This window comes from Blennius ocellaris, assembly GCF_963422515.1.
Source record: "Blennius ocellaris genome assembly, chromosome: 16".
Taxonomy (NCBI): domain Eukaryota; kingdom Metazoa; phylum Chordata; class Actinopteri; order Blenniiformes; family Blenniidae; genus Blennius; species Blennius ocellaris.
This window is the reverse complement of record NC_137665.1, coordinates 692,725-720,106: the sequence shown is the minus strand read 5'-3', so window position 1 is coordinate 720,106 and position 27,382 is coordinate 692,725. Positions and strand designations below refer to the sequence as shown.

General features: G+C 52.0%; 2 protein-coding genes across 3 annotated transcripts; both read right to left on the bottom strand.

Annotated features, from left to right (window-relative positions):
- Positions 1-1,913: 1,913 nt before the first annotated feature.
- Positions 1,914-22,099, bottom strand: setd1a (SET domain containing 1A, histone lysine methyltransferase). Of its 2 annotated transcripts, none has more exons than XM_080511324.1 (21): positions 22,087-22,099; positions 19,916-20,060; positions 19,731-19,832; positions 19,009-19,279; positions 17,718-17,872; positions 17,376-17,632; positions 15,322-17,023; positions 14,243-15,250; positions 13,707-13,874; positions 12,749-12,833; positions 12,530-12,669; positions 12,397-12,430; positions 12,120-12,306; positions 11,988-12,031; positions 9,804-11,104; positions 8,496-8,865; positions 7,595-7,776; positions 6,326-6,436; positions 5,276-5,395; positions 2,994-3,131; positions 1,914-2,394 (listed from the first exon to the last, which is right to left on the bottom strand). In XM_080511324.1, the coding sequence occupies exons 2-21, from the start codon at positions 20,051-20,053 to the stop codon at positions 2,221-2,223; spliced, it is 6,687 nt and encodes a 2,228-aa protein (XP_080367450.1). In that variant the 5' UTR covers positions 20,054-20,060; positions 22,087-22,099; the 3' UTR covers positions 1,914-2,220. The 2 variants fall into 2 exon arrangements, with proteins under 2 accessions (XP_080367450.1, XP_080367451.1); XM_080511325.1 differs by having other exon boundaries at positions 17,421-17,632.
- A 2,025-nt stretch (positions 22,100-24,124) lies between these two features.
- Positions 24,125-27,376, bottom strand: ccdc47 (coiled-coil domain containing 47). The gene is made up of 6 exons (XM_080511737.1): positions 27,335-27,376; positions 27,087-27,172; positions 26,735-26,793; positions 26,450-26,559; positions 25,006-25,173; positions 24,125-24,645 (listed from the first exon to the last, which is right to left on the bottom strand). Exons 1-6 carry the CDS (start codon positions 27,368-27,370, stop codon positions 24,565-24,567), a joined length of 540 nt encoding a protein of 179 aa, XP_080367863.1. The 5' UTR covers positions 27,371-27,376; the 3' UTR covers positions 24,125-24,564.
- Between the last annotated feature and the right edge of the window lie 6 nt (positions 27,377-27,382).

The window sequence follows — 27,382 nt, the reverse complement described above, 5'->3', positions numbered from 1 at the left end:
GAGAGGGGGGGGGGGGGGGGGGGGCGTCCTGCAGCGAGGAGGACGGCGTTGGTTTGTCTGAACCGGGTCAAGAAGCAGCGAATGACAACGTTTTATTCTGAAAATCAAACTAACAATGAGGAAGACGTTAAACCACACGGAGGTTCTGGACAAACGTCTGTTTCCACATCGACACTGAAAATAAAACGTAAATGAAACTCGGCCTGAACGACTTCAGCTGGTCTGCAACACTTTGTTTTCTCATGTTTACGTATTTTAGGTGAATCTATAAATTCTTTCAAGGTGCATCTTGTGACGAAGCTTGTTGACTTTGTTGTTTTATACTTTTGACCTTCAGTGGGAAAAATTTTTTTTTTTTAAATGAGTCAACATATCAGAATAAAATAAAAACTGGATGAAATGTTTCAGTTTATGTCAAATAAAGCTAAAAGGTTTGCAGGTTTATTGAACTAATAAGAAAGACTGACACCACCTGGTGGTCCACGCTGGTATTACAGGAGCCGCTCCACCTTCAGGAGAATCTCATGTTCTGCGTCTTCAGAAGAAGGAACTCTAGAAGAACGAGTCTCGTTTGAGTCGCCGCGAAAATTGAACTTTTTGAAAAGTGAATTGATGATTTGATCCGTTATTTCTATGAATTAATTCTCTCCTTTCCTGTGTTTGTTCCATTATTTCTCCTGGAAACGACCTTTTGTCAAGTTAGAGAAGAGGAAGAAGAGAAGAGCCCGACAGGACGACGCCAGCAGACTGAAGTCAAACTGACTTCATTACCCACAATGCAACGGCCAGAGGCTCCGACGCCACCAAAATGTCCGAGACGTGAAAAAAACGAAATGCGAAAAAGGAAACGGGGAAATAAACCGACAGGTGAACGTGTGAAGGTTTGAAAACAGGCTGAACGGAGCGTGTGTGTGTGTGTGTGTGTGTGTGTGTGTGTGTGTGTGTGTGTGTGTGTGTGTGTGTGTGTCCCTGTCAGACACTAAAACAAGGAAGTAAGAAAAGCATCAATCACAGTAATATCGTATAATTCTATGAAATGAAAGAATTAATAGGAAACAAAAAGCTAAAAAACAAAAACTTCACTGGAGGAAAAGTTGCAGAACTGAAGAACTAATTGGCAGAAGTTTTTTAAAATTGCGCCCAAAAGTGAGCACGTTTTAAAAACCCTGAATTGGCGGTTTGTGTGTGTGTGTGTGTGTGTGTGTGTGTGTGTGGCGAGGGAGTGCAGGTGGAGGAGTGATCCACGCTCCTCCCAGTGAAACGGATGTTGGCGTGAGCAGAAGGGGGAGGAGAGAGGAGACATGGAGCTAATTAACTAATCCCAGATCCAGATTACCTAATCCCACAGCCGGATTAACTAATCCCAGATCCAGATTAACTAATCCCACAGCCGGATTAACTAATCCCAGATCCGGATTAACTAATCCCAGATCCGGATTAACTAATCCCAGATCCGGATTAACTAATCCCACAGCCGGATTAACTAATCCCAGATCCAGATGAACTAACCCCACAGCCGGATTAACTAATCCCAGATCCAGATTAACTAATCCCACAGCCGGATTAACTAATCCCAGATCCGGATTAACTAATCCCACAGCCAGATTAACTAATCCCAGATCCGGATTAAGTAATCCCAGATCCGGATTAACTAATCCCAGATCCAGATTAACTAATCCCACAGCCGGATTAACTAATCCCAGATCCAGATGAACTAATCCCAGATCCAGATGAACTAATCCCAGATCCAGATGAACTAATCCCAGAGCTGGATTACCTAATCCCAGATCCAGATGAACTAATCCCAGATCCAGATGAACTAATCCCAGATCCAGATGAACTAATCCCAGATCCAGATTAACTAATCCCACAGCCGGATTAACTAATCCCACAGCCGGATTAACTAATCCCAGATCCAGATGAACTAATCCCAGATCCAGATGAACTAATCCCAGAGCTGGATTACCTAATCCCAGATCCAGATGAACTAATCCCAGATCCAGATTAACTAATCCCAGAGCCGGATTAACTAATCCCAGATCCAGATTAACTAATCCCAGATTACCAACTGTCTCACGCCGGTTTGTGGATGAATCGTGAACCAACAGTGTAAAGCGTGAAAAGTGCAAGTGTGTGCGTCTGATTCTTCGGTGGCGTGAAGACTCTGGGGGGAGGGGGGGGGGGGGGGTGTGAAGACTCTGGGGGGAGGGGGGGGCGGGGCTAGTTGAGCGTCCCCCGGCAGTTCTCCGTCCCACACAGACAGGGGATCTTGTTGTCCTCCAGAGGGAACTTGTAGTCGTAGGTGATCTCCTCGTTGACGGCGATCGCCTGCTTGGAGTAGATGACGATCTTCTTCTGGGACTCGATGGTGATCACCTTGGCGTAACAGTTGGGCTGCGGTGGGGGGGGGAGAGAGAGAGAGGGCGAGAGGGCGAGAGCGAGAGCGAGAGCGAGAGAGAGAGAGAGAGAGAGAGAGAGAGAGAGAGGGAGAGGGAGAGGGAGAGGGAGAGAGATAAACATCAGAGACTTGGACTCGTTCACCTCCTGTTTCATGTGGAACAAAGTCTCTTCAGGGAACCGTATGTTTTGGGCGACGCCCACCAACCCTGAACTGGGGGTGACGGGGGGGGGGGGGGGGGGGGGCTGGCTTCCTTTACAAACCATGGTCCGCCAGCGCCCCCTAACCAGCAGCTGGAGGAACTGCGTGACGAAGGAGTGAAACAGAGACACTCCTGGCTGGAAGGACGTCGTCATGGAGACGAGTGGTGACATTATTACTGCTTTGAAGACGGAGACCAACGATTTCATGACTAGTGGGTCAGGTGAGAGAGAGACAGAGACAGAGAGAGAGAGAGAGAGAGACAGAGAGAGAGAGAGAGAGAGAGAGAGAGAGAGAGAGAGAGAGAGAGAGAGAGACAGAGACAGAGAGAGAGACAGACAGAGACAGAGAGAGAGAGAGAGAGAGAGAGAGAGAGAGGGCGAGAGACACTCACAGTGCAGCAGTGGTTGATGAACCTCGCCAGGTTCCCACACTTGGTGGCGTCGATGATGGTGTCGTGGTCGACTCTGAACAAGTAGCTGCTGCCGATTCCCTGCTGGGTGTAGCGCTTCTCTCGGTTGTCCGCCACCATCTGGACACACGGAGACAAGTTGGTGGACGTGGACGGACGCATTACAGACACACAGACTAATATCTCAGGTCTTCTGTCCCTGATTGGTTAATATCTCAGGTCTTCAGCCTCTGATTGGTTAATATCTCAGGTCTTCTGTCCCTGATTGGTTAATATCTCAGGTCTTCTGTCTCTGATTGGTTAATATCTCAGGTCTTCTGTCTCTGATTGGTTAATATCTCAGGTCTTCTGTCCCTGATTGGTTAATATCTCAGGTCTTCTGTCTCTGATTGGTTAATATCTCAGGTCTTCTGTCCCTGATTGGTTAATATCTCAGGTCTTCTGTCCCTGATTGGTTAATATCTCAGGTCTTCTGTCCCTGATTGGTTAATATCTCAGGTCTTCTGTCTCTGATTGGTTAATATCTCAGGTCTTCAGCCTCTGATTGGTTAATATCTCAGGTCTTCTGTCCCTGATTGGTTAATATCTCAGGTCTTCTGTCCCTGATTGGTTAATATCTCAGGTCTTCAGCCTCTGATTGGTTAATATCTCAGGTCTTCAGCCTCTGATTGGTTAATATCTCAGGTCTTCAGCCTCTGATTGGTTAATATCTCAGGTCTTCAGCCTCTGATTGGTTAATATCTCAGGTCTTCAGCCTCTGATTGGTTAATATCTCAGGTCTTCTGTCTCTGATTGGTTAATATCTCAGGTCTTCTGTCCCTGATTGGTTAATATCTCAGGTCTTCTGTCCCTGATTGGTTAATATCTCAGGTCTTCAGTCCCTGATTGGTTAATATCTCAGGTCTTCAGCCTCTGATTGGTTAATATCTCAGGTCTTCTGTCTCTGATTGGTTAATATCTCAGGTCTTCTGTCTCTGATTGGTTAATATCTCAGGTCTTCAGTCCCTGATTGGTTAATATCTCAGGTCTTCAGCCTCTGATTGGTTAATATCTCAGGTCTTCTGCCTCTGATTGGTTAATATCTCAGGTCTTCAGCCTCTGATTGGTTAATATCTCAGGTCTTCTGTCCCTGATTGGTTAATATCTCAGGTCTTCTGTCCCTGATTGGTTAATATCTCAGGTCTTCAGCCTCTGATTGGTTAATATCTCAGGTCTTCAGCCTCTGATTGGTTAATATCTCAGGTCTTCAGCCTCTGATTGGTTAATATCTCAGGTCTTCAGCCTCTGATTGGTTAATATCTCAGGTCTTCAGCCTCTGATTGGTTAATATCTCAGGTCTTCTGTCTCTGATTGGTTAATATCTCAGGTCTTCTGTCCCTGATTGGTTAATATCTCAGGTCTTCTGTCCCTGATTGGTTAATATCTCAGGTCTTCAGTCCCTGATTGGTTAATATCTCAGGTCTTCAGCCTCTGATTGGTTAATATCTCAGGTCTTCTGTCTCTGATTGGTTAATATCTCAGGTCTTCAGCAATCTTTATGACCAAAACAGCCGTTCCCTGGTTTTTCCCATGTTGAACCTTGAGAACGAGACAAAGTTCTCGACGTTCACCTCCACAGTCATTTGAAAACAAACAAAAAACATGTTTGCTGATGATTCAGTCCCAAGTTCAGACGGTAAACGTCTCATATTTGTTTTTGTACCCAAGTTTAAGTTTCATCCTGCTTTTCCAGCGTCTTTCACACAATTGACATTTTAGAAAGGACAGACTTTATTGTTCCTTTCAGCGTCGCTGCACACAACAAATGGAAAGAAAACACTTTCATCCTGTCTTACGTTATGTTCACAAGAATGAATGAGTCACATGATCACAGGAAGGCTGAACCAACAGTTTGACAGTTAACAGGTTTAACTGTCTGTTAGTCTCATGGCCACAGGGAGGAAAACATTTCATCTCTTTTCAATGAAGTATTACTTTAAAAAAAAAAAGCATTTTCTACCCAATTTTAGTTGTTGTGCCTTTTTAAAGCCTTTTATTTTACAAGAAATAAGTTATGGTGAAAATGCCTGGTGTAAATGAAATATCAATAAGATAGAATGTTTATTTCGGTATCAGTCTGTGAGTTTGACAGTGAAACTATGCAACAATAATTAAAGCCTCTGTGTTTACAGAAAAGGTCCTTGATGGAGGTTCTAAAGAGGAGGATCATGTGGTGCTGCTGCAGCAGGAAGAGGAAGTGTGGTGTCCCAGAGAGGAAGTCGTACCTGGCGGATGTTCTGACCCACGTACTCGATGACCATCTCGTCGGCGGCGATGGGCTCCATGGCGAACAAACCCCACTCGTGGATCCTGCTGCGGCCGAAACGCAGCTTCTTCTTACGGAACTGCAGAGAAACCGTGAATCACTGAGGAGGGAAACTCCGCCCACAACACAGCTGACCAGTCACACGCTGGCAATTCCAGACGCTTCCACAGCAACGGACATCTGGAACCTCCAGACCTCCAGACGTCTGGAACCTCTAGACGTCTGGAACCTCCAGACGCTGGAACCTCCAGACGTCTGGAACCTCCAGACCTCCAGACGTCTGGGACCTCCAGACGTCTGGGAACTCCAGACCTCCAGACGTCTGGGACCTCCAGACGTCTGGGACCTCCAGACGCTGGAACCTCCAGACGTCTGGAACCTCCAGACGCTGGGACCTCCAGACGTCTGGGACCTCCAGACGCTGGAACCTCCAGACGTCTGGGACCTCCAGACGCTGGAACCTCCAGACCTCCAGACGCTGGAACCTCCAGACGTCTGGGACCTCCAGACGCTGGGACCTCCAGACGCTGGAACCTCCAGACCTCCAGACGTCTGGGACCTCCAGACGCTGGGACCTCCAGACGCTGGGACCTCCAGACGTCTGGGACCTCCAGACGTCTGGGACCTCCAGACGTCTGGGACCTCCAGACGTCTGGGACCTCCAGACCTCCAGACCTCCAGACGCTGGAACCTCCAGACGCTGGAACCTCCAGTTGTCTGGGACCTCCAGACGCTGGAACCTCCAGACGTCTGGGACCTCCAGACCTCCAGACGCTGGAACCTCCAGACGTCTGGGACCTCCAGACCTCCAGACGTCTGGGACCTCCAGACCTCCAGGCGTCTGGGACCTCCAGACGCTGGAACCTCCAGACGTCTGGGACCTCCAGACGCTGGAACCTCCAGACGTCTGGGACCTCCAGACGCTGGAACCTCCAGACCTCCAGACGTCTGGAGGTTCCAGACGAGGAGTTGATGATGAACAGTGAAGGACTTCCTCGTCCTGCTTTACCTTCAGCTGGTTGAGCTTCAGCAGGTCGGAGTCCATGACGGCCGTGGTGCCGATGACGGTGAGGAGGCGGCGCTGCTCGGAGCGTCTCTCTGAGAGGACCCGGTTCACCCCCTGGGGACAGAGCAGGTCCAGAACCAGGTGGACATGAGCAGGAGGGACAAACAGGACCACCTCCACTCTCCATTACTTTCTTTCAACCACAATAATGTTGGTGAAGATAAAGGAGAATCTCGTCCCGCTGACATCCTGGACTCGGAGGCGGAACATCTATTTTTTCATTCATTTGAAGAAAGTGCAGTTTTTGTATCACGACCCCACCCTTCCTCAAGTGGGGTCAGAAATGATCCCAAGAAGTTCCTCTGGAATCTTCTATGAAACTTCATTCTTAACCACCGACACATCTGATGCAACGTTGACTGTCAACACTGACGTGACGTCAGCAGTCTGACCACACAAAAACTGCAATTTCTTAAAATGAATGAAAAAATTAATAAAAACGCAAATGGCCTCATGTCACAAACATGTTTTTTGAGGAATACCTGGAATATGAAGATATTACAACTTTTCATTTTAAAGATGTTGAAGAATAACCCTGGGGTCGTTTTTTTACTACATTTGATCCACTGGTAGACGGCCGTCTCCCAGTGGATCAAAGGTAGTAACAGTAGATCACATGACATTAGAAAATAAATAGACGCTGGTGTAATGAAACTAATTTACCTTTCCGAACTACGAGTACGATCGAACGCAGCGTCAGATGACGGCGGAATGTTTCTGACCTTCAGGTCGACGCGCAAACAACGACGCTAAGTGTGGCGAAGCTAACAAGCTATTCAGCGAGTTACCGCAAATTTGAAGCCCCCAAAAAATGAGTGGGGGGGCTGGACCAGGTGAGAAGATGAAGACGAGTCACTGTCATGAGGAAGGGGAGGGGGACTGTTTTTCACGATGTCGTTTCCGAAGTGTGTTTGTCTCGTCTGCCAGTCGACCGTCACAATACCAAAGAAGAGTAATCAGAGTAAACTCAGGTAATTACAATAAATGTTCATAGTTAATCATGTCGTGTTGCACAATATTGGCTCGTACGGTTTTGCAACGTACATCATTATACATTGTACATATAAAGAATCCTCAATATATTTGAAAATAAATATATGTTCTGCATTTCTGTAGTGGGGGGTCACTGTGACTTGGTCGTTTTATAAAGTAGCTCGCAGGCTGAAAGAGTGTGGCGCCCCCTGGTGTAGAGGTTCTCCTCAGAGTTCTTACCGCCGTGTCCACGTTCTCCACCTCCCGGATCACCTGCTCCGGCAGGTCCAGGTCCAGGTACACGTCCTTCTCCTTGCGGCTGATGGCGTAGTAGCCTTCGCTGCGGGCGCAGCCGGTCACGTGCTCACGCAGCTGCGCGTCCACGTTCTTCTTCTTACGGCGAGGATTTGGCAAATTGGTTAGTGCAGCGGGAAGGTCAAGGACAATATCAACCGGCGAGACGCACGTAATGATTTAAACCAGGGTTTTTCTACCTTTTGGAGCCGAGACACTTTTTTCTTTGGAAAACTCTGGAGTCACACCTCCACCGAAAATGTTAGAATGTTAAACTCTGCAGCCTCTATGAACAATATAAAGTCTTTCTCATCAAAGTTTGATCAACAGGAATCCAGTAAATCCAGAAACCAAGGACTTTTTTTAATAGTGCCTCCCTCAGTGTGAAACCTGGACCTGATGGATGAAGAGCTGAGATCCTGGTTTTCAAAAACTTCTCCATCACTGTCACTGACACAGTACTTTGATACAAGATGGTAGCAGGAGGTGGAGATGAACCACACTGACGTCTGTCACTTTACATTTCACCGGCAAAGTTCTGTGCTGCCCTCTAGTGGTGAAGAGTATTTATACATGATTACTCTGCAACACACTGCCCTCTAGTGGTGAAGAGTATTTATACAGGATTACTCTGCAACACACTGCCCTCTAGTGGTGAAGAGTATTTATACATCATTACTCTGCAACACACTGTCGCTGTGAGAACAAAGGTTTTTTAGAAATACTGTGAAATGTGATAATTTCCCCCGGAACACCTGACGATCTGGAGGAAACACCCGAGGTTGAAAAACTGTTTTAAACAACGGCCAGCGATGTGGAAAGCGGCGCCGCGGGGCAGAAAGGATATTGGTGTGGTTGACCCAGTGCGTGTCGTTCAGCCACTCCGAGCTGTGGTCGTCCTGCAGCAGCTTCTCGTACGTCCTCTTCAGCAGCAGCAGGTCCTCGCCGTCCAGGCCCGAGTTCCAGATGTCGTACAGGATGGTCATCTGCTCGAACTCGCTGCGGTTGTCGAACTTCAAGGGCGGCAGCTCGGGCGCCGGCGCCGGTTTGGAGCGGCGCTGGGAGGCGGTGACGCCGGCGTCCTGCAGGAAGAGGCGCTCGCTCTTCCTGACCTCCTCCACCGCCGCCGCCGCCGCAGCAGCCGCCTCGTCCTCGGTGTCGGTGCCGGTCAGCTCGCCGGACTCCAGCTCCTCCACGTCCACCTCCTCCTCCGAGTCCTGCCAAGTCATCAGGGTTTACCGTCAGTCGGTTTCTACATTCAGGCCCGTGGAAGTCTCACAGCGTCTCAGGCTCAGTGGATGAAAATGTATTTGTTCTCAGTGTTTGGCGTTCCGTCGTACCTCAGAGGTACTGCTGAGGGAAACCTGCTTCAAGCTTGAACCTTTATGACTGAGCCTCAGTTTCTGTGTTCTGGGATCCATTATATGCATTTTAACTCTTGAGAAGAATCACAGCGATAAAGTTTCCCTTTTGACAATATACCTGATGTGTGCAGGCTTTTTAAAGTGAATTGAGAAGAAACATGGAACCGAAACGCAAATGTTTCTTTAAAAAATGTTTGGGTTTTTTTGGCGGGGGGGGGGGGGGGGGGCTAAATGGCCCGGCTGTAATTCATCAATTTCTCAAAACATGAATGCTTTATTGAGACGTGTATTTGTCTCTAAAGTTTCATCTCTAGTTCAATCTGGTCAGCCAGATGTGAAGCAGCTAGTTCATCCAGATGTGAAGCAGCTAGTTCATCCAGATGTGAAGCAGCTAGTTCATCCAGATGTGAAGCAGCTAGTTCAGTCTGGTCAGCCAGATGTGAAGCAGCCAGTTCATCCAGATGTGAAGCAGCTAGTTCAATCTGGTCAGCCAGATGTGAAGCAGCTAGTTCAGCCTGGTCAGCCAGATGTGAAGCAGCTAGTTCAGTCTGGTCGACTAGATGTGAAGCAGCCAGTTCATCCAGATGTGAAGCAGCTAGTTCAGTCTGGTCAGCCAGATGTGAAGCAGCTAGTTCATCCAGATGTGAAGCAGCTAGTTCATCCAGATGTGAAGCAACTAGTTCAGTCTGGTCAGCCAGATGTGAAGCAGCTAGTTCATCCAGATGTGAAGCAGCCAGATGTGAAGCAGCCAGATGTGAAGCAGAGGTTTGAGAGAACAGCCTGTCACTCACCTCCAGCTTCCTCTTCTTCTGCTTCCTCCCCGGCTGCTCCTTGGGCTTCTTGTGAAGCTCCAGGTTCTCCTTGTCTTTCCTCCTCCTCTTCTTGCTCTTGTCCTGCTCCGCCTCCAGGCCCTTGGCCGCGGCGTTCTTCTTCTTCGGTGGCGCCGCCTGGCCGCCGGCCTGAGCGTCACACAGCACGCCCACCGCAGACAGCAGCTCCCCGGAGTCGGCCCGGGGGGGCTGCGCCTCCCCGATCACCTCCTCCGGGGCCTCCAGCACCCCGGAGATGGCGCCGAGGTCCGGCGGCAGCAGGACGGAGGCGTCCGGTCTGGAGGAAGTCCTTTTGGCGGCGGGCGGCGCGGGGAGCGGCGGGGGTCTGCAGTAGTTGTGCTCCATGAGGACCAGGACGCCGCCCGGGCTCACCGCCAGCGCCAGCGCCTCCCGGGAGAAGAAGTGCTCGTCCTCCATCTTCTGCTCCTCCGCCTCGTCGGACGTCTCCGTCTCCTCGGAGTCCGCCGCGTCGGGGTCCATCTTCAGGGCCACGTCGGCGAGGACGGAGAGGTCGGCGGTGGAGGCGGAGGCCAGCTGCAGGAGGCTGGACGCCCCCAGCTGCTCCCGCAGCCTCAGCCTCTGCTCCTCCTCCTCCTCCTCCTGCTCCTCCTCCTCCTCCTTGAGGGAGTGACAGGAGGAGGCGGAGAAGCTGGGCGTCCGCGGCCTGCCTCTGGACCGCTTGCTGGCCGGCGGCGGGGGCGGGGCCTCCTCGAACGCCATCCGGCACATGGAGGCGTGGTCCAGCGGCAGGTTCTGCACGGTGCGGCACACCATGACGGGCGGCGCCGGGGACTTGGGGGAGTCTCTACCCGCCCCCCGCTTGGCGGGGGACTTGACGGGGGTGGCGAGGGCCGGAGGGGGCGGGCCCTTCTTGGACTCGTCTGCGTCCGGGCTTCGGCCCGACGGGGGCAGGATGAGGGCGTTGGCTTCGCCGGGCTTGGAGGCGAAGGGGAGCAGCTGGATGCCCTGGCCGGGTCGAGCCGAGGGCGCCGGCGAGGCGGCGGCGGGGGAGGGGGAGTCGGGGAGCTTGCCGGAGAGAGCGGGCGACTCGCCCGCCGCCGGCGACGGCGCCGGGGACAGCGGGGCGGCGGGAAGTGGAGCTCTGTGGTCCAGCTCCTCCGTGGAGAAGGACACCGTCTTCCGGCGCTTCTTGAGAGGAGGGACGAGGACGACGGGGGACGGGGGCCGCGGGTACGGAGGAGACGGAGGACGTTTGGCGGGCGCCGCCACCGCCGCCTCGGCTCGGCTGTCCTTGGAGTCGCCTGCCAGAACAACACAGAGTAGAGACCAGCAGTCACACTTCCCCTCAGCACACCACCAGGCCTCTCGCAGCACTGGGGATCATGGGGACGCTCCAGATGCTCCAGATGTTCAGATTATGGTTTTAACTGCTGCTTGAGCACAGGAGTGTTTGTATAAAGACCTGCTGCGACGATCCTTCGCTTGTAACGGAGTTTTCTCATGATAAATGTCTAAACTACTGGCGTCTCATGAACAAAACTGCTGAAACTGAGACGGAGAGTAATTCTGAGTACATGGTCACATGTAATCAGATTACATTCTATGCACTTTGTTTTATAGAACATCAGCGTGAAGATTCATCCGTTTAACTCGGCAGACCTTCGCCAACGCCACATTTGTTTGCAGAACCGCGTTAGCATGGTAGCAGTCGCTCATATCGATGCTCCCTCGGTAGCTACGTCACTGAGCAATGGAGCGTCTCCATGGCAACAGCCGCTGATCTCCTTCAATCGAGGCGCCTCTCCCATCCGCATTGTATGGGAAATTCTTTTGTAGTTTTTTTAGGATTAATTCAGAAACGGCTGGTCGTTAACGTCTCAGTCTCACCGATTGGTCCTTGGACGACGACGGATCGTCTCTGAAGAGTTCATGCAATTCGGGTGAGTAGTTTTTGTGAAAAGACGGTGGAATACAAACTGCACTCACACCAATAAATGTATACTCGGATGCAAAACAACCTTCTGGCCCAACTTGGTGAAGATAATTAATGTACATATTCACACTATCTTGAATGAGAATTGCCTAATAGAAGATTCAACTGCCTGTAAATGCAACCATTTCACAGTTTCCTTCTGCGATCCCTGGCGGTGTGGAGGTTTGTATCTGCAGAACAATGTGACCGACCTGTCTTGACGTGGGCCTTCGGTGCTGCAGCGGCGCCGGCGTCCCTGAGAACAGAAACCACACATTCAGTGACGTTGACGGAAACCTGCGCAGCAGCACTCGTCACGTGACGCCACTTCAACAAAGCTCCACCTGTCGTCCTCCTTCCCCGCCGTGCTGTCCACGGTGGACTCGTCCACGGTGTCCGGCCCGTCGCTGTCGGCCCGCTCCCCCTCCTCCTCCTCGTCCTCGGAGGAGGAGGAGGAGGAGGCTGAGGAGGAAGAGCCGTCGGAGGATGAGGAGAGGCTCTCGTCGTCACTGTCGGCACTGAGAGCGTCGTCTGGAAGGAAGACAGGAAAACAGATGAGGAGAACGATTCTTCATGTAGAAACAAGTTGAGAGTAAAGAGATGGTGATGTTTGTGTTTTACCGTCGGACTCTTTTCCACTTTCCTCTTCCTCGTCCTGACACACATGAAGAAGTTTGGACAATGAGTTAGAGCACTGAAATGGCGCCACCTAGTGGTGAAAAGCAGCAGCAGCCTGTTTCACACCGAGCTTCACCTTCTCAGTGGAGGAACCGTCTGACGTCTCCTCTCCTTCGCTGTCCAGCTCCCAGGGCTTCCTGCTTCTGGGCTTCTTTTTCCTCCTCTTGTCCCGTTCAGCTCCTCGCCGGTCGGCCTCCGCCCGCCGTCCATCAGCAGCTGCAAACGGTCCCAGGATGACAGTTACACACAGACAGACTTCATATTTGTGTTGTGAGCGTCGGTGGCGCCAGCCAACCTTCGTCGTCCTCGTCTGGCGGGGTGGACGGCCGCGGCCTCTTCAGGTCTCCCTCCTCAAGCTCCTGAGGTTCTTTCCTTTTCACCTGCAGGGAAATTCACTATTAACTATTATGAACGACTGCCTCCCAAGTCGGATCAAACTGAAATCATTGGTCCTCCAACACGCCGTCTCTTCTCTCCTCCCTCACTGGACCACCAACCTCCTGACTCCTCAGCCTCCGTCAGCCTCCGTCACAACGACAACACCCCCAGTGGAAAGTCATGGCTGTTGACTATTTCTTGTTGTTGTTGATAAGTTTCATGTTTGTGGCAACAGTCTGAAAACTACGTCCGTTTAAGCGGAAACATCTAAAACGCAAGTCTGCAGAGAATAATGCGCTAGAAACATGAACAATGTTGGACAATCCAGTGGATTGTGATTACGGTGACTATCAAAATAAAACTACCAGGTTCCAGGAGGATCTGGAGTCAAGAGTCACTGGAGGAAACTTTGTTCTTATTGTTCACTACGAAGTATTTACTCTGGTGCAGCAGCAGCGTCTCTCCCCTTCAACTGGAGTTTAAAATGATTTCAAACATTCCTGGAGAGGACGGAGTTCTGCAATCATCACTAATGTGGAGCTTCTTACAGTAACGATGATGTCGTGTACTTTTTACTCCCGACGCTTCTTAAGGCGCCGTAACAAATGAGCTTTACAGGAAGAATAACCACAATCTTCCTCTGCATATAGAACCAAACTACTCCGTCTCTGGTTTTCCCTCCAATGGACTCACTTTAAATCCCGTCCGACCAGAAACCACAAAATGATTGACGCAGGATTAAAAGTCCTAATCTTAAACTAGCAGGACCGTCCCCTCAGATGAACTCTGCTTTAATCCCGCGTGTGAGTTTGCACGTCTCTGCGTGTCTTCAGGTCTCCTGCAGACCCAGACAGGAAGCTCTGCCGTGCTTTTACCTTGAAGGAGGGCAGCCTCAGCGCCCCGCGGAGGGACAAGCCCTCCACGCCGCCGCTCTTCGCCCAGTCCACCAGAGACATGAGGGGCTCCCGGGGACGGCTGACCTTCTCCTCCTTCTTCTCGTCATCCCGCAGCGCAGACACGCCTCTGACCATCGTCTGGAAGGGCTGCGACACAGAGGACAGCGTTTGCAGTAACGAAAAGTACAAATTGCAGTAAAAGATGAAAACATGAACAGATTTCCAGCCAATTCTCCCCGAGGGACTGAACGTTTGGCATTTCAGTTGAAATACATTGATATAAATAAGATGCAGCTCCACTTTAACCCATAATACTAATTTAAAGAAAATATCAGTAATAACAGGAAATCACACAGAATAAAAAATAGAAGCCATAAAGTATTGGAGTAGGAAACACATTATTAAAATAAATTACACAGAATAATAATTAATGACGGATTCATCTCAGATCCTGTGACTTGGCGTCCGGAACAGGAAGTCAAGCCTCCGCTGTCGGCGCTCTGGGCGCCGCTCACCTTGGCCTTGGTCTCCTTCCTGTCCCACCACTCGTCGAAGGTGGCGAAGGCCACGTTTTCCACCATCTTGCGGTTGAGGTCCCTCTGCATGATGTTCTTCATTTCCTGGATGAGCGTGGCGAGCGCCATCTGCACCGTGGCCTCGTGGGGGTTCTCGGGGAGCAGCGGCGGCGGCGCCGCCTCCGGCCCCGCCGCGCCGTACTCCTCGCCGTCGCCCGGCAGCAGGGTGCCGTAGCCGGGCGGCGGCATGTAGGAGGCGTAGTGCGGCGGCAGGACGTGTGGCGGCCAGGCCGTGTGGGGGGGCGGGAGGCCGTGGTGCGGAGGGGGGGGCGGTATCTGGGTGCCGTGGGCCTCGGCGTACGGGTAGGGCATGTGGGGGGGCATGTAGCGGTGGTCCTGGTCGTAATGGGCGCCCGTCCCGCTGCCCTCCTGGTCCAGGTAGGGGTGGTGGGCGTGGTGCGGCGCCATGGAGTGGAGGTGGTAGGAGGCGTAGTCGGCGGTGGCGGCCTCGCCCGGGCCGGGCGAGCCGTTGGACGAGGACACGCGCAGCTGGTGGAGGCGGCTCAGCATGTGGGTCTGCATCTGGAAGGACATGGGGGCCCCCCCGCTGTACTGGCTCATCAGCTCCATGGAGGTGGCGTAGTCGTACATGTGGTGGGGCATGGGGGGGGGGTACTCGGGGTGCAGCTCCATGTGGGGGAGGGGGGGGATTCCCGGGGGAGGCGGGGGCTGCAGGGAGTACCCGGGGGGAGGGGGAGGGGGCAGATGAGGGGGGTAGGAAGGGATGGGGGGGTGCATGGAGGTGCCAAAGTGCTGTGCAGAGTCAGAGTGGGGCTGGGGGGAGGACGAGGGGTCCTTGGGCTGGGAGGGCAGGGCGGCCTGGGACGAGGACGGCGAGGATCCCGGGGCGACCGACGGCTGGTGGGGGGTCGCCGTGGTGATGGTGGACGTGTCCTCCTCCTCCTCGTCGGAGATCTCCATGTCTTCTCCCGAGGAACGCGGCGAGGCCTGAGAGGAAACGGAACGTTGGTACAGAATGTAAAAGCAGGAACCAACGAAGAAGAAGAGCTCGTCCTCACCTGACTCTGCCCGTTGTAAGGTGGCGTGTGCGCTCCCGTCCTGCTGCGGGACTCAGCAGAGACGGCCTGAGGACACTCGTCCTGCAGAGCCCCGGTCCCCGGCAGGCCCCCCGGGGGCTGCCGGGGCTCCTCCGGCGGCGGGCCGTGGGGGGAATAGGTGGAGGTGGAGGTGGGGGGCGTGGCCGCCGTGAGCGCCGTGGGACTCTTCCGGCCTTCCCCGCCTTTCCCCCGTTTCCTTCCCCTGTCCCTGTCCCTGTCCCCTTTCCTCCGGTGGTCTTTCTCCCCTTTGTCCCCCCCCAGCTCCCCCACCGCGCCGCCCCCTCCACCTTTCCTCTCCGCCCCGTCTCCACTGCGACCTCGCTGCTTCTCCTCCTTCCTGTCCTCCTCGTCTTCCTCGTCGGAAGCCAGGAAGGAAAACTTGGCCTTCTGCTCCTTGAGCAGCATCTCGATCCTGGAGTCCAGGCTGCTGCTGTGGTAGACGAACGGCAGACTCTCGTTGGTGGAGTCCGGCTCGGGGGAGCTGGAGTCCCGCTGGGAGGGCGGCGGGGGGCTGGAGGAGCAGGGGAGGTGGTGGGGGAGGGCGGAGGAGGAGGGAGAGTTGGAGGAGGAGGCGACGGAGGGATGCGGCGGGGATGAGGGCGGGGGGGTCTTGGGGGGAGCCGGGGGGGTGCTGGGACGGCGTTTGGGCTTCGTCCACTGCTCGTCCCGGGCGGGACTGTCCTGGCCGAAGTCCAGCGTCCCCAGCGTCTCCGCCACGGCCGCCGCCATGACCGAGGCCGGCGGGAGCGGCGGCGGGGGAGGGGGCGGCAGAGCACCGTGGTGACCTTGAGCGTGGTAGTCCTTGTCGGCGCCGGCCGCCGGCCCCGGGCCCCTCTCCGCCGGGCCCGGGGCCCCGGCGACGCGAGCGGAAACATCCAATCCCTGAGGGGGCGCCGGGGCCGGCTCTTTGGAGGAGGAGAAGGCGGCGTAGGAGGACGGGGGCGGGGACATGCTGTTGGAGGACGAGCGGTAGGAGTTGGAGTTGTACCTGGGGTCCGAGCTGTTGGAGAAGTCGCCGTCCCGGTCCCGGTCCCGGTCCCGGTCCCGGTCGTGGCTGCTCCTCCTGCGGCCGTGGTGGTTGTGGGAGTGGTGGTGGTTGCGGTGCCTCTGGTGGCCGTGTTCGGCCGGCCGGGGGCCCGGGCCGTCCCGCCGGTAGCCCCGCTCCTCCCGGCGGTCCGAGTGGTGGTGGGAGTGGTGGGAGTGGTACTTGGAGGAAGAGTTTGTGTCCTGCTGGTGGTGGTAGGACGACCTCCTGGAGGGGACGGCCCCGGCCCCCGCCCCCGCCCCGGCCCCCGCCCCGGCCCCGGCCCCGTACCGCCCCCCCGAGTCTCTTTCACGCTCCCGGTCGGGGACGGGGGGCTGCTCGTACTGGTTGGCGAGGGGCGGCGGGGGCATGGAGGAGTGGTGGGCCGGGTGGGGCCCCGGCCCCCCGGCGCTGGGGTAGGGGGGGTAGCACGGGGGCTCGTTGGGACGGAAGGAGGAGGCCGGGGGGTAGATGGGGCGACCCCGGTGGTACACTGAGGGATCCTGTGCGTCGTCGGAGTAGCGGGACATTTTATATCCTCCGACGGTGGACGAGACGGCAGAAGAGGACGAGGAGGAGGGCAGCATGTCCTGGGGGGGGTAGCCGCTGCCCAGGGTCCCGCCACTGTAGCCGGCATGTCTGCAACACAGGAGACACACAGCAGGTCTTAGGACTGGCACGCACAGCGATAAACCTTCACTTATAATAGCAGAACAAACAACAAGAAAAGGCTGGATTAGACCTGATCAATTCAAAAAAAGTAATTAAATGTGAACAGAACTGCATCACAAGTCATCAGAAATGTTCCATTCAGGAAATCCCAGAGAAATGCAGACATGCAGCAGCAGGTCCTCAGTGAGCACAGGGTTGTGAACCGTTCTAACGTCAGGAACAAATAAGGAGGAGAACCCTTCCTCTGCCCAGTTTGCATGTTCTCCCTGTGTGAGGCGTTTCACGGCCTCGCCGGGCGGAAGACGGATAAATGACCAACCGGCTGCCGGTGTACCCCGAGTCCTGCGAGAAAGGAGTCCCGGACCTGGAGCTGTACGGCGTTCCTCCCCCGCCCTGGGAGGAAGCGGAGGAGCCCGGAGTGAAGGGGCCCGTGATGGAGGACGGGGTGGCGTCCAGACGCTGCTCAGCAAAGCCGGTCTCTGCAGAACCGGGCGTGATGCTTCCCGACGCCAGTGCCTGGACCCCTGCTGCTAACACCGCCAGCTCCGTGGAGAGCCGCCGCCGGATCTCTGCAGACTGTGCACCAAACATACACAATAAAAGAAGAAGTGAACACAGCCTGCATCACAGCTCAGGTAAACTAACAGAAGACGAGCGTTACCGTGTCGGACTGTGGCGGCGGCTGTGGCTGCGGCGGCGGCTGAGCCGGGGCCGGAGGCTGCAGCCGCTCAGTCAGAGCCTTTCCTCCCAGAGGCACCGTCTGAGGAGTGTAGGACCCGTTCACGATCAGGTCGTAATACTTCTGCCTCTGCTGGCCTGCAGGGTCACACAAGTCAGAGCGGTCGGGACGCTTAATGAAGAACAACGGCATTTTGCTGCAGGTAGAACAAAACTGAATGATTCAACGGGCTGGAAGAAAAAAGATTCCCTCGGAGCTTCAAGGAGTCACTTCTGCTTCAAAATAAAAATGAAACACGGCATGAACTCCAGAACATTAGCAATATTCCCAACTGGTCCAAAGACACTTGATATAAAACCGTTTGTGCTTCAAAATGCAAACTATTCTTTTCTGATGTAGCGACAACAAACATGTAAGTGTGGATTAATAACACCAACCTCACTAGTTTCACTAAAGCATCCAGCAAAGGAAGGGCAAACATATCACTTGGCTGTATTCCTGTGCATGTATACATATCCATATACACATGTATACATATCCATATACACATGTATACATATCCATATACACATGTATACATATCCATATACACATGTATACATATCCAGAAAGAAGAGAAGAACTATTAAATGAATGCAGGTCACATGCTGAGGCATTGGGAGGAATATAGACACTGGTGTATATATTTTGAATTATAGATGTTTTGAAGGTTCCTTGTGAATAAAGAGGTATGAGATTCATGTGTTCCTCCCTGGATACGTTCACACTGCAAGTCTTGATGCATTCATATCGTCTGCGCTGAAATGCGACCGTCAGGTGACGTGCATGTGCAGCGGGAGTACGATCAATATGGAGGCTACACATGTTAACCTGCATGACTGTTTTAACGTTATTTTTCAATGACGGTTGACTAAATATAATCCAATGATAACGAGACGAATTCGGTGGCGGACAAAAAGGACCAAAATATTTTGTGACGATATCCCGCGGCCGCGGAACATTCTTCTTCTTGTGTTTTATTCCACTTTCTGAAATCCAGAGTCGTCCTCTGATGACAGTCAAACTGTCAAACTGTCAAACTGTCAAACTGTCCCACCAACACAATGAACACATGAAGGAATGAAGGCAGTGAGGAGCCACCCTGGTGGGGCTGAGGAGCAGGAGCTGAGGAGCAGGAGCTGAGGAGCAGGAGCTGAGGAGCAGGAGCTGAGGAGCAGAAGCTGAGGAGCAGGAGCTGAGGAGCAGGAGCTGTGGAGCAGAATCTGAGGCTCACCCTTGATGTCCAGCTGGGCGTGGATGATGTTCCCCATGACGGAGGTGTTGTGCAGCTGCTTGACGGTGTCCTTGGCTCCTCGGGTGCTGGTGAACAAGACTCTGGCCAGACCCAGGTGCTTCCTGGTCTTGGGGTGAAACAGGATCTCCATCTCCTCCACCTCGCCGAACTTGGCACACATTTCTGCCAGGAAGGGCTCCTTGATGTTGTCGTTGAGTCGGGCGAAGGTCACCTCTTTGAGCGGAATAGGCCCCACATAGAACTCATCCAGCTGCAGACATGAAATGAGGAGAGATTCACTTTTAATTGAGACATTCGATGAGCCGAAGCGACAAAACATTATTTAAAACCAGTGAATCGACTTCCCAGTCCTCCTGCCAAACTGGGCCTGTTTCCACCTGTAAATATTGTGAATTTGTCCATTTCTTCATGAGGAGTTGATCGTTTTTATGTTGTAAATACTACTGCGTGTCTTTATACGTCAAAGTTTTATCGTTTACATTTCGCAGCTCTATTTCTCTCTCTCTGTGACGTAGAACTGCCGTTACGTCTGACTCTTATCGCCGCTCGCGTCACGTCGACGCTACGGAGGCATTGACAGTGTTTTTTTTATTATTCTGAGGAAACGGGATCCGTCATGCAACACCGACATCACAGCTTTCCCTCTATCAAACAGGCATATGGAGATTTGTAAAGATGGACGTTGACTGATCAGCTCTCACCTTAAACTTGGGCACCGGCAGGGACATCTCTGCGTACCTGCTGGACCAGAGCCTCCGAGGCCTGGGGTCCCGCAGGTCACCCACCGGGGGGAAGCCAGAGTCCTGGGGAGAGACGGCGGCGCAGATCAAGTACACGGCGCAGGTGAAAAGTCATAAGAGGTTAAAAACAGGGGAAGGCCACTCACTGGCACGCTGAAATGCACTCCATCGTATCTGTAGATCTTCTGTGTGACTCGGCGGATCGCGGGGTCCTGAACCAGCTTGTAGCTCTTCCACTGCAAACTGACAGCTTTTTGTGTTTCTGCCCCACCGTCTGGATCCATCCTACAACTGGGACGCAAAGCAACGGCCATTACTTCGCCAGGCAGCAGAGAACAACGTCACATTACGCTACAAAACCATTCGGCTTTAATAAACTAGACTGGATTATAAAGACGAGGCTCCCCAGCCCCTGTGGTCACAATAATGGCAAGTTGTGCCACGACACAGGGTCTCTACCTCAGAACGCCATCAAGCACAACCAATAACCAATCAGCTCCAAAAGAAAGAAAACACCCTGACATCCATCCATGCTTTAGAAACAAACCCTGGAAAAAGCCGACTTCAAAATGACCTTTTCAGTCTGTCAGTGGACACAAAACATTTTCATTCAAAAGAAATACGTGAAACGTGTCATAAAAAGGAAAAGAAATTGCTTCACTGTCTACATCAGCAAACAATCATAATACAAAAAGCTTTGGATGTTTTCACCGACGGACTTCACGGCCAACAGGAAGGTAATCTGGGTCTTATCAGGACTTCTGGAAGAAAAGCACACGGCAATACAATAATAATTGAGCTCAATCTAAATCTAAATCTAAATAAACACCATGGTATCTTTGAGCCACTCAATTATTCGGTATAATTGCAGAAGCAGATCATTATAACACTGCATTTAAAACCTGCCACACCTTTAACAACAGAAAGTAACGAGCAACAAGAGTTATAGAAGAAGAGTTGAAACAGTGGCGACTGTCCTCGTCTCTCCTGAAACAATCAAGTCACATCCGAGGACCGGAGGCCGTCTGCAGATCCACACGGATCACAAAGCTCAATCAACCAGAGCTATGCAGGGCAGATTTGTAACTACGGAGGTGTGGCATCTTAAAAAGTAACGGGGATCCACCTGTGCTGAAATGTGGTTGTTTCCTACCACAATCCAACCAGTCGGGCTTTGGAGGAGCTCCAGAGGGATTTCCTTCACTTATGAAGGATTACAAAGAACTGAATATGAACACATGAAGGCAGTTTCTCTGACGGGGCAGCGGTCTGATCCCTGATGGGCAAAGTGGAAGGGTGAGCTACTTGTTCAGAATTCACCCCCCATGGGTGATGTCAGATATCCAGCTAATGGCACCAGGAATGACTTTCATAAGGAAGAACAAGTGCAGTGGTTGGCTCAGTTTGCTGGCCTCAGGTCAGAGGCTCCAACACGGGCTGGTGGCAGAACAAGACGTATGGTCGCAGCAGAACCCTGGTCTTCACGAGCAAACAGGAAAAAAACATTGCATCCACACAACTTTTCAAAACCACCGAACTGAACATGCAATTCACAGTTAAATCCAAACCTGTGTGTGTGTGTGTGTGTGTGTGGGGGGGGGGGGGGGGTAGTGACCCAAAACAGAGGGCGCGCGCCGCCGCTCGGACGCTGCGCGCTGTCAAAACAATGAGCCGCGTTACGTCACAGAGCAGAGCCTCCAGCTAGCCGTTAGCTCGCGGCGGCTAACGTGCGCCAACAACACGGGACGCAAACCGCGTCTCCCCCGCCGCGCGCACGGGCTTCCCGTCACGTGCACTCGATTCGGGTTCCGATACCGTCCGCCCGCACGGGGCGAGCGGCTGCTCGACGTCAACCGCCGCCGAGCGAGTTGCGCCGAAGCCCGGGCAAGTTGCCGCTACCCAGGGCTAATGCTAGTTAGCGCCAAGCTGGGAGTGAGGCTGCTCTCCTCCCTCCGCCGACACTACGAACGTTTTACCGGAGACATTCGTGGTGCACGACTCCCCCGGAAGCTCCGGTGGCTCGTTTGGGCTCCGGGGAGGCCGAATTGACACCCGCGCCTCTCGGGGAGCTGCTGCCCGCTCACCCGAGGGTAGCAGCCCGCCGCTACGGTGCAGCCAGGCCCGGGAGACGAAGCAGAAAAACACAGGGACGGGGGCGACTCCGCGCCGGCTCCGGAGCGACACCGACCCGCTAAAGCCGCACCGCTACCATTCCGGTGGTTCGTCGAGACAGCGAGACGCGTCCCCGAGCCGCGGAGCCGCGGTTTTCTCCTTAAAATCCAGATATTGTTGAGAGAGCGGCCATCGCGTAACCAACCTGAAAGCCTCGCCTGTTCTCCATCAGTGTGTGTGAACGCAGCCGACGGTTACCGAGCGGCACTTTCTCCACACCGGATAAACACCAAAACTCCGGCGAGAGACTTTGTGGCGCTGAAGGGTTAAATTAAATCAAGTAACAATTTTATAAACTCGTTAAAATGTTTAATTTTCGTTGTTATTGTAGTTTAATATTTAAATACAAAAAAGCTGGAATCTGCTCTTACAGTAACAAAGGTCGGGAAATTGTCAAAGCGCCCCCTGCAGGCTGATCATTGACATCACAGGTCAACTTCATCTGATCGTTTTAACGACAACGAGCAAAAATACTCATTTATTTTGAATCCCCAACTTTAATAATATAAAAAGATAACTTATATTAATAAGTATAAGACACCTTAAAGCTAAATATCTTCATTCTGTTTATTTTAGTGGAAATATCAATTATTTGGAGATTCTCTATACATTCAGTTCTCCGTTTCAAATACGTTCATGATCAGACCGATAATCTTCAAAATGTAAGATACAAAAAGTGTGAACAGTTTTTTATCGAGATGAATTTATTGCAAGCAAAGAGATTAATTGTATTAATAGGTAACGAGGCAATGAAGCCGAATATTGAACATTGGATTAAACAAATGACGGCAGATTTACCACTGGAGCAAATTAATGAAATACTGTGAGGGAAGAAGGACGTGTGAGAATGTCTTGAGACCATTGTTGAACTTTGTGGAGGGATGGAGAGGAGGACTGAAGGCATTTTAATTTTACCCTTTAAAAGTAAACAATGTGTAATTATTTATTAGTTTTTTACATGTTCATGTATTGTTCAGATGTAATTTTTATCAAAATAAATGTTAGAAAAAAAATAGTATGTGACATTCCTACACTATCTATCATGTGATCAAGGATTTATTAAAACTAATGAAGAAACCTGTGGTTGTTATTTTGTCGTCGTTACTAAATAACAGTTAGGTTTACTAATGTAAACAACAAACAGACCAACACATGAATTATAATTGACCTCAATACATAAAAACCTGAGTTACTTGATTAAATGAACGTGCATCTTTAAATGCTTTATTTCTGCTTCAGTGTCTAAAAACAATCTGTTTGTCCTGCGATGACCTGGAGTCCCGAGGGAGCAGCTCAACTAGAGCTAACTAGAGCTAACCAGAGCTAACTAGATCTAACCAGAGCTAACGTCTAGATCTCTAGAGGGAAAGTTCCTCATATCCAGTCTGACTGAACCAGGTGATTACCAGTGTTTCAGTAAGTTAACGACCAGGATGGAACCAGGTGATTACCAGTGTTTCAGTAAGTTAACGACCAGGATGGAACCAGGTGATTACCAGTGTTTCAGTAAGTTAACGACCAGGATGGAACCAGGTGATTACCAGTTTCAGTAAGTTAACGACCAGGATGGAACCAGGTGATTACCAGTGTTTCAGTAAGTTAACGACCAGGATGGAACCAGATCCGCCTCCTGGTTAAATTTAGCTCAGCAGCCGTCCAGCTCGTCTCCTGCTGCCGCTCAGAACCTCACTTTGTCCAGGGTCTCATTTCCTCACAGCAAGGCTCAGGGGCAAAAGCTCTCAGCAGCCATACACTGGTCATACAGGTCATACAGTGGTCATAAACTGGTCATACAGTGGTCATACAGTGGTCATAAACTGGTCATACAGGTCATACAGTGGTCATAAACTGGTCATACAGTGGTCATACAGTGGTCATAAACTGGTCACACACTGGTCATACAGCGGTGATACAGTGGTCATACACTGGTCATACTGAGGGATGGATTCTATGTAATCTGTCTTTAGACTAATGAAGTTGATGACAACTTTAAATGAATTAATTGATGTTTCCAGAAGAAGAACGACCGTCAGACTTCCAGCTGATCTCTGGTCAGTTTCTCTCTCCTCTCTGGGTTGATGACCTTTGATCAGCTGATCTCTGGTCAGTTTCTCTGTCCTCTCTGGGTTTATGACTTTGATCAGCTGGAATGAAACAAAGGACAGTTTTCCAATAGACTCCAGTGCATTTTATTATGTTTTCTCTGAGGAGAAACAGTCAGCAAGAAGTTAAAAAACCCAACATGGTGGAGAGAATTTGTTCTGGCTGGAGAGTTGATCGTGGAGCAGGTGGAGGACGTGAACCATGGAGAGAGAGAGAGAGAGAGAGAGAGACTGAGAGAGAGAGAGAGAGAGACAGAGAGAGAGAGAGAGACTGAGAGAGAGAGAGAGAGAGACAGAGAGAGAGAGAGAGAGAGACAGAGAGAGAGAGAGAGACTGAGAGAGAGAGAGAGAGAGACAGAGAGAGAGAGAGACAGAGAGAGAGAGAGACTGAGAGAGAGAGAGAGAGAGACAGAGAGAGAGAGAGAGACTGAGAGAGAGAGAGAGAGAGACAGAGAGAGAGAGAGACTGAGAGAGAGAGAGAGAGACAGAGAGAGAGAGAGAGCGAGCCTCCATCCTGCTCCTCACATGGCTTTGACTTTGATCTGCTTCATCTTCATCTGCTTCTTCTCGATCTTCTTCTGTTCGCGCCGCTGAGCAGCTTCCTGGAACAACAACGTGACAATTCATATCTACAGTCGGCGTTTTAAGGAATTATTCTACATTTGAGGATTTTCTCTTTAATCAGACTCTTCAAATTAAAGTCTTGTAACAAAGCCAGTGTCTTTCCATTGGAACAAAACTCAATAATCAAACATTCCTCTGAACTCTGAGAAACAAGTCAGTTTGTGTCTGAGGCGCCATGTTGGTCTGGTCTGAATGATGCGTTCAGGTGCATCACGTAACTCCGCCCCCCGATGCTAACGAGGCTACGTGCTAAATAGGATTGAAACAAGCCGGTGCAGCCCCGAACAGTGACGTAGATCTGCTCCGTCAGGTTGTGGAGGTGTGTTTCCTGCTCTGACCTCCAGGCGGCGCTGCCTCTCAGGATCCTCCTCGTTCATGATCCTCTCCTTCTCCGCCCTCTTCTTCTCCTCCCGCCGGGTCTGAGCCGCCTCCTGGCGCTGGGCGTGGGTCTGCTTCAGGAAGTTCTCCTCCACCCGGGCCCGGTTCCTGTCCGCCTTCTGCTTCCCCTGGAGACACACCGGGTCACTAGTACTACTAGTACTACTAGTACTACTAGTACTGGTTCCTGTCCGCCTTCTGCTTCCCCTGGAGACACACCGGCTCACTAGTACTACTAGTACTGGTTCCTGTCCGCCTTCTGCTTCCCCTGGAGACACACCGGGTCACTAGTACTACTAGTACTACTAGTACTGGTTCCTGTCCGCCTTCTGCTTCCCCTGGAGACACACCGGGTCACTAGTACTACTAGTACTGGTTCCTGTCCGCCTTCTGCTTCCCCTGGAGACACACCGGCTCACTAGTACTACTAGTACTACTAGTACTGGTTCCTGTCCGCCTTCTGCTTCCCCTGGAGACACACCGGGTCACTAGTACTACTAGTACTACTAGTACTGGTTCCTGTCCGCCTTCTGCTTCCCCTGGAGACATGGTGGGTCACTAGTACTACTAGTACTACTAGTACTGGTTCCTGTCCGCCTTCTGCTTCCCTGGAGACACACCGGCTCACTAGTACTACTAGTACTACTAGTACTACTAGTACTACTAGTACTACCACCACTACTGTTACCAGGACAGAGTGAGACGTGTAGTGAGACGTGTAGTGAGACGTGTAGTGAGACGTGCAGTGAGACGTGTAGTGAGACGTGTAGTGAGGTGGTGTAGTGAGACGTGTAGTGAGACGTGTAGTGAGGCGTGCAGTGAGACGTGTAGTGAGACATGTAGTGAGACGTGCAGTGAGACGTGTAGTGAGGTGGTGTAGTGAGACGTGTAGTGAGACGTGTAGTGAGACGTGTAGTGAGACGGTGTAGTGAGGTGGTGTAGTGAGACGTGTAGTGAGACGTGTAGTGAGACGTGTAGTGAGACGTGTAGTGAGACGTGTAGTGAGGTGGTGTAGTGAGACGTGTAGTGAGACGTGTAGTGAGACGTGTAGTGAGACGTGTAGTGAGGTGGTGTAGTGAGACGTGTAGTGAGACGTGTAGTGAGACGTGTAGTGAGACGTGTAGTGAGGCGTGCAGTGAGACGTGTAGTGAGACGTGTAGTGAGACGTGTAGTGAGACGTGTAGTGAGACATGTAGTGAGGCGTGCAGTGAGACGTGTAGTGAGACGTGTAGTGAGACGTGTAGTGAGACGTGTAGTGAGACATGTAGTGAGACGTGTAGTGAGACGTGTAGTGAGACGTGTAGTGAGACATGTAGTGAGACGTGTAGTGAGACGTGTAGTGAGACGTGTAGTGAGACGTGTAGTGAGACGTGTAGTGAGACGTGTAGTGAGACGTGTCCTCACCTCTCGGTTGAGCCGGAGCTTCTTCACCTTGTCGATGCTGTACACCACCATGTTCATGAGGGGCAGCAGACTGTCCATGTCTCTGGGAGACGTGTTTCCTGTCCCAGGCACTGAAAGACAATGTCCACAAGTCACAACACAAGTTCTCAACCCTGGAGGAGGTCAGGAGGAGTTCAGGAGGAGGTCAGGAGAAGGTCAGGAGGAGGTCAGGAGGAGGTCAGGAGGAGGTCAGGAGGAGGTCAGGAGAAGGTCAGGAGGAGGTCAGGAGGAGGTCAGGAGACTCACCATTAAATGTAAACAGCAGTGTCTTCTTGGTCTCAGGCAGCTTTAAGGGCTGACCCTCCCTGAGGAGAAACACATCAGTTAGAGCAGGAGCATCAGACACAGCAGGAGCATCAGACACAGCAGACACAGCAGGAGCATCAGACACAGCAGGAGCATCAGACACAGCAGGAGCAGCAGACACAGCGGAGCAGCAGACACAGCAGGAGCATCAGACACAGCAGGAGCAGCAGGAGCATCAGACACAGCAGGAGCAGCAGACACAGCAGGAGCAGCAGACACAGCAGGAGCATCAGACACAGCGGAGCAGCAGACACAGCAGGAGCAGCAGACACAGCAGAAGGACTGGACTCACTCTTGCATAACTTTTGGACCAGAAAATTGGTCCGAGAAATGGATGGACTCGATCTTGTCGGCATGGTTGGTGACGTAATGAACCATCTGGAGAGGAAAGAAACATTACTGGTTTCTGTACGTCAGGTCACCAGGAGCAGAAGGAGGCGGGGCCTCTTTCTGGTACGTCAGGTCACCAGGAGCAGAAGGAGGCGGGGCCTCTTTCTGGTACCGTCAGTTCACCAGGAGCAGAAGGAGGCGGGGCCTCACCTTGTTGTCCATCACGCCGTCCGTCACCTCGCCCATCTCACTCAGAAT

Bases quoted from the DNA above. Each gene is read 5' to 3' on its own strand.
- setd1a (XM_080511324.1), bottom strand. From the start codon at position 20,053: ATGGATCCAGACGGTGGGGCAGAAACACAAAAAGCTGTCAGTTTGCAG. The intron at 12,431-12,529 runs GTGAAGCTCGGT...CATGTGTGTCAG, and splicing joins ACGGTTCCTCCACTGAGAAG to GACGAGGAAGAGGAAAGTGG. The intron at 8,866-9,803 runs GTGAGTGACAGG...ATGACTTGGCAG, and splicing joins AGAAGAAGAGGAAGCTGGAG to GACTCGGAGGAGGAGGTGGA.
- ccdc47 (XM_080511737.1), bottom strand. From the start codon at position 27,370: ATGGGCGAGGTGACGGACGGCGTGATGGACAACAAG. The intron at 26,560-26,734 runs GTGAGTCTCCTG...ATTGTCTTTCAG, and splicing joins ACTGCTGTTTACATTTAATG to TGCCTGGGACAGGAAACACG. The intron at 24,646-25,005 runs GTCAGAGCAGGA...TTGTTGTTCCAG, and splicing joins AGAGGCAGCGCCGCCTGGAG to GAAGCTGCTCAGCGGCGCGA.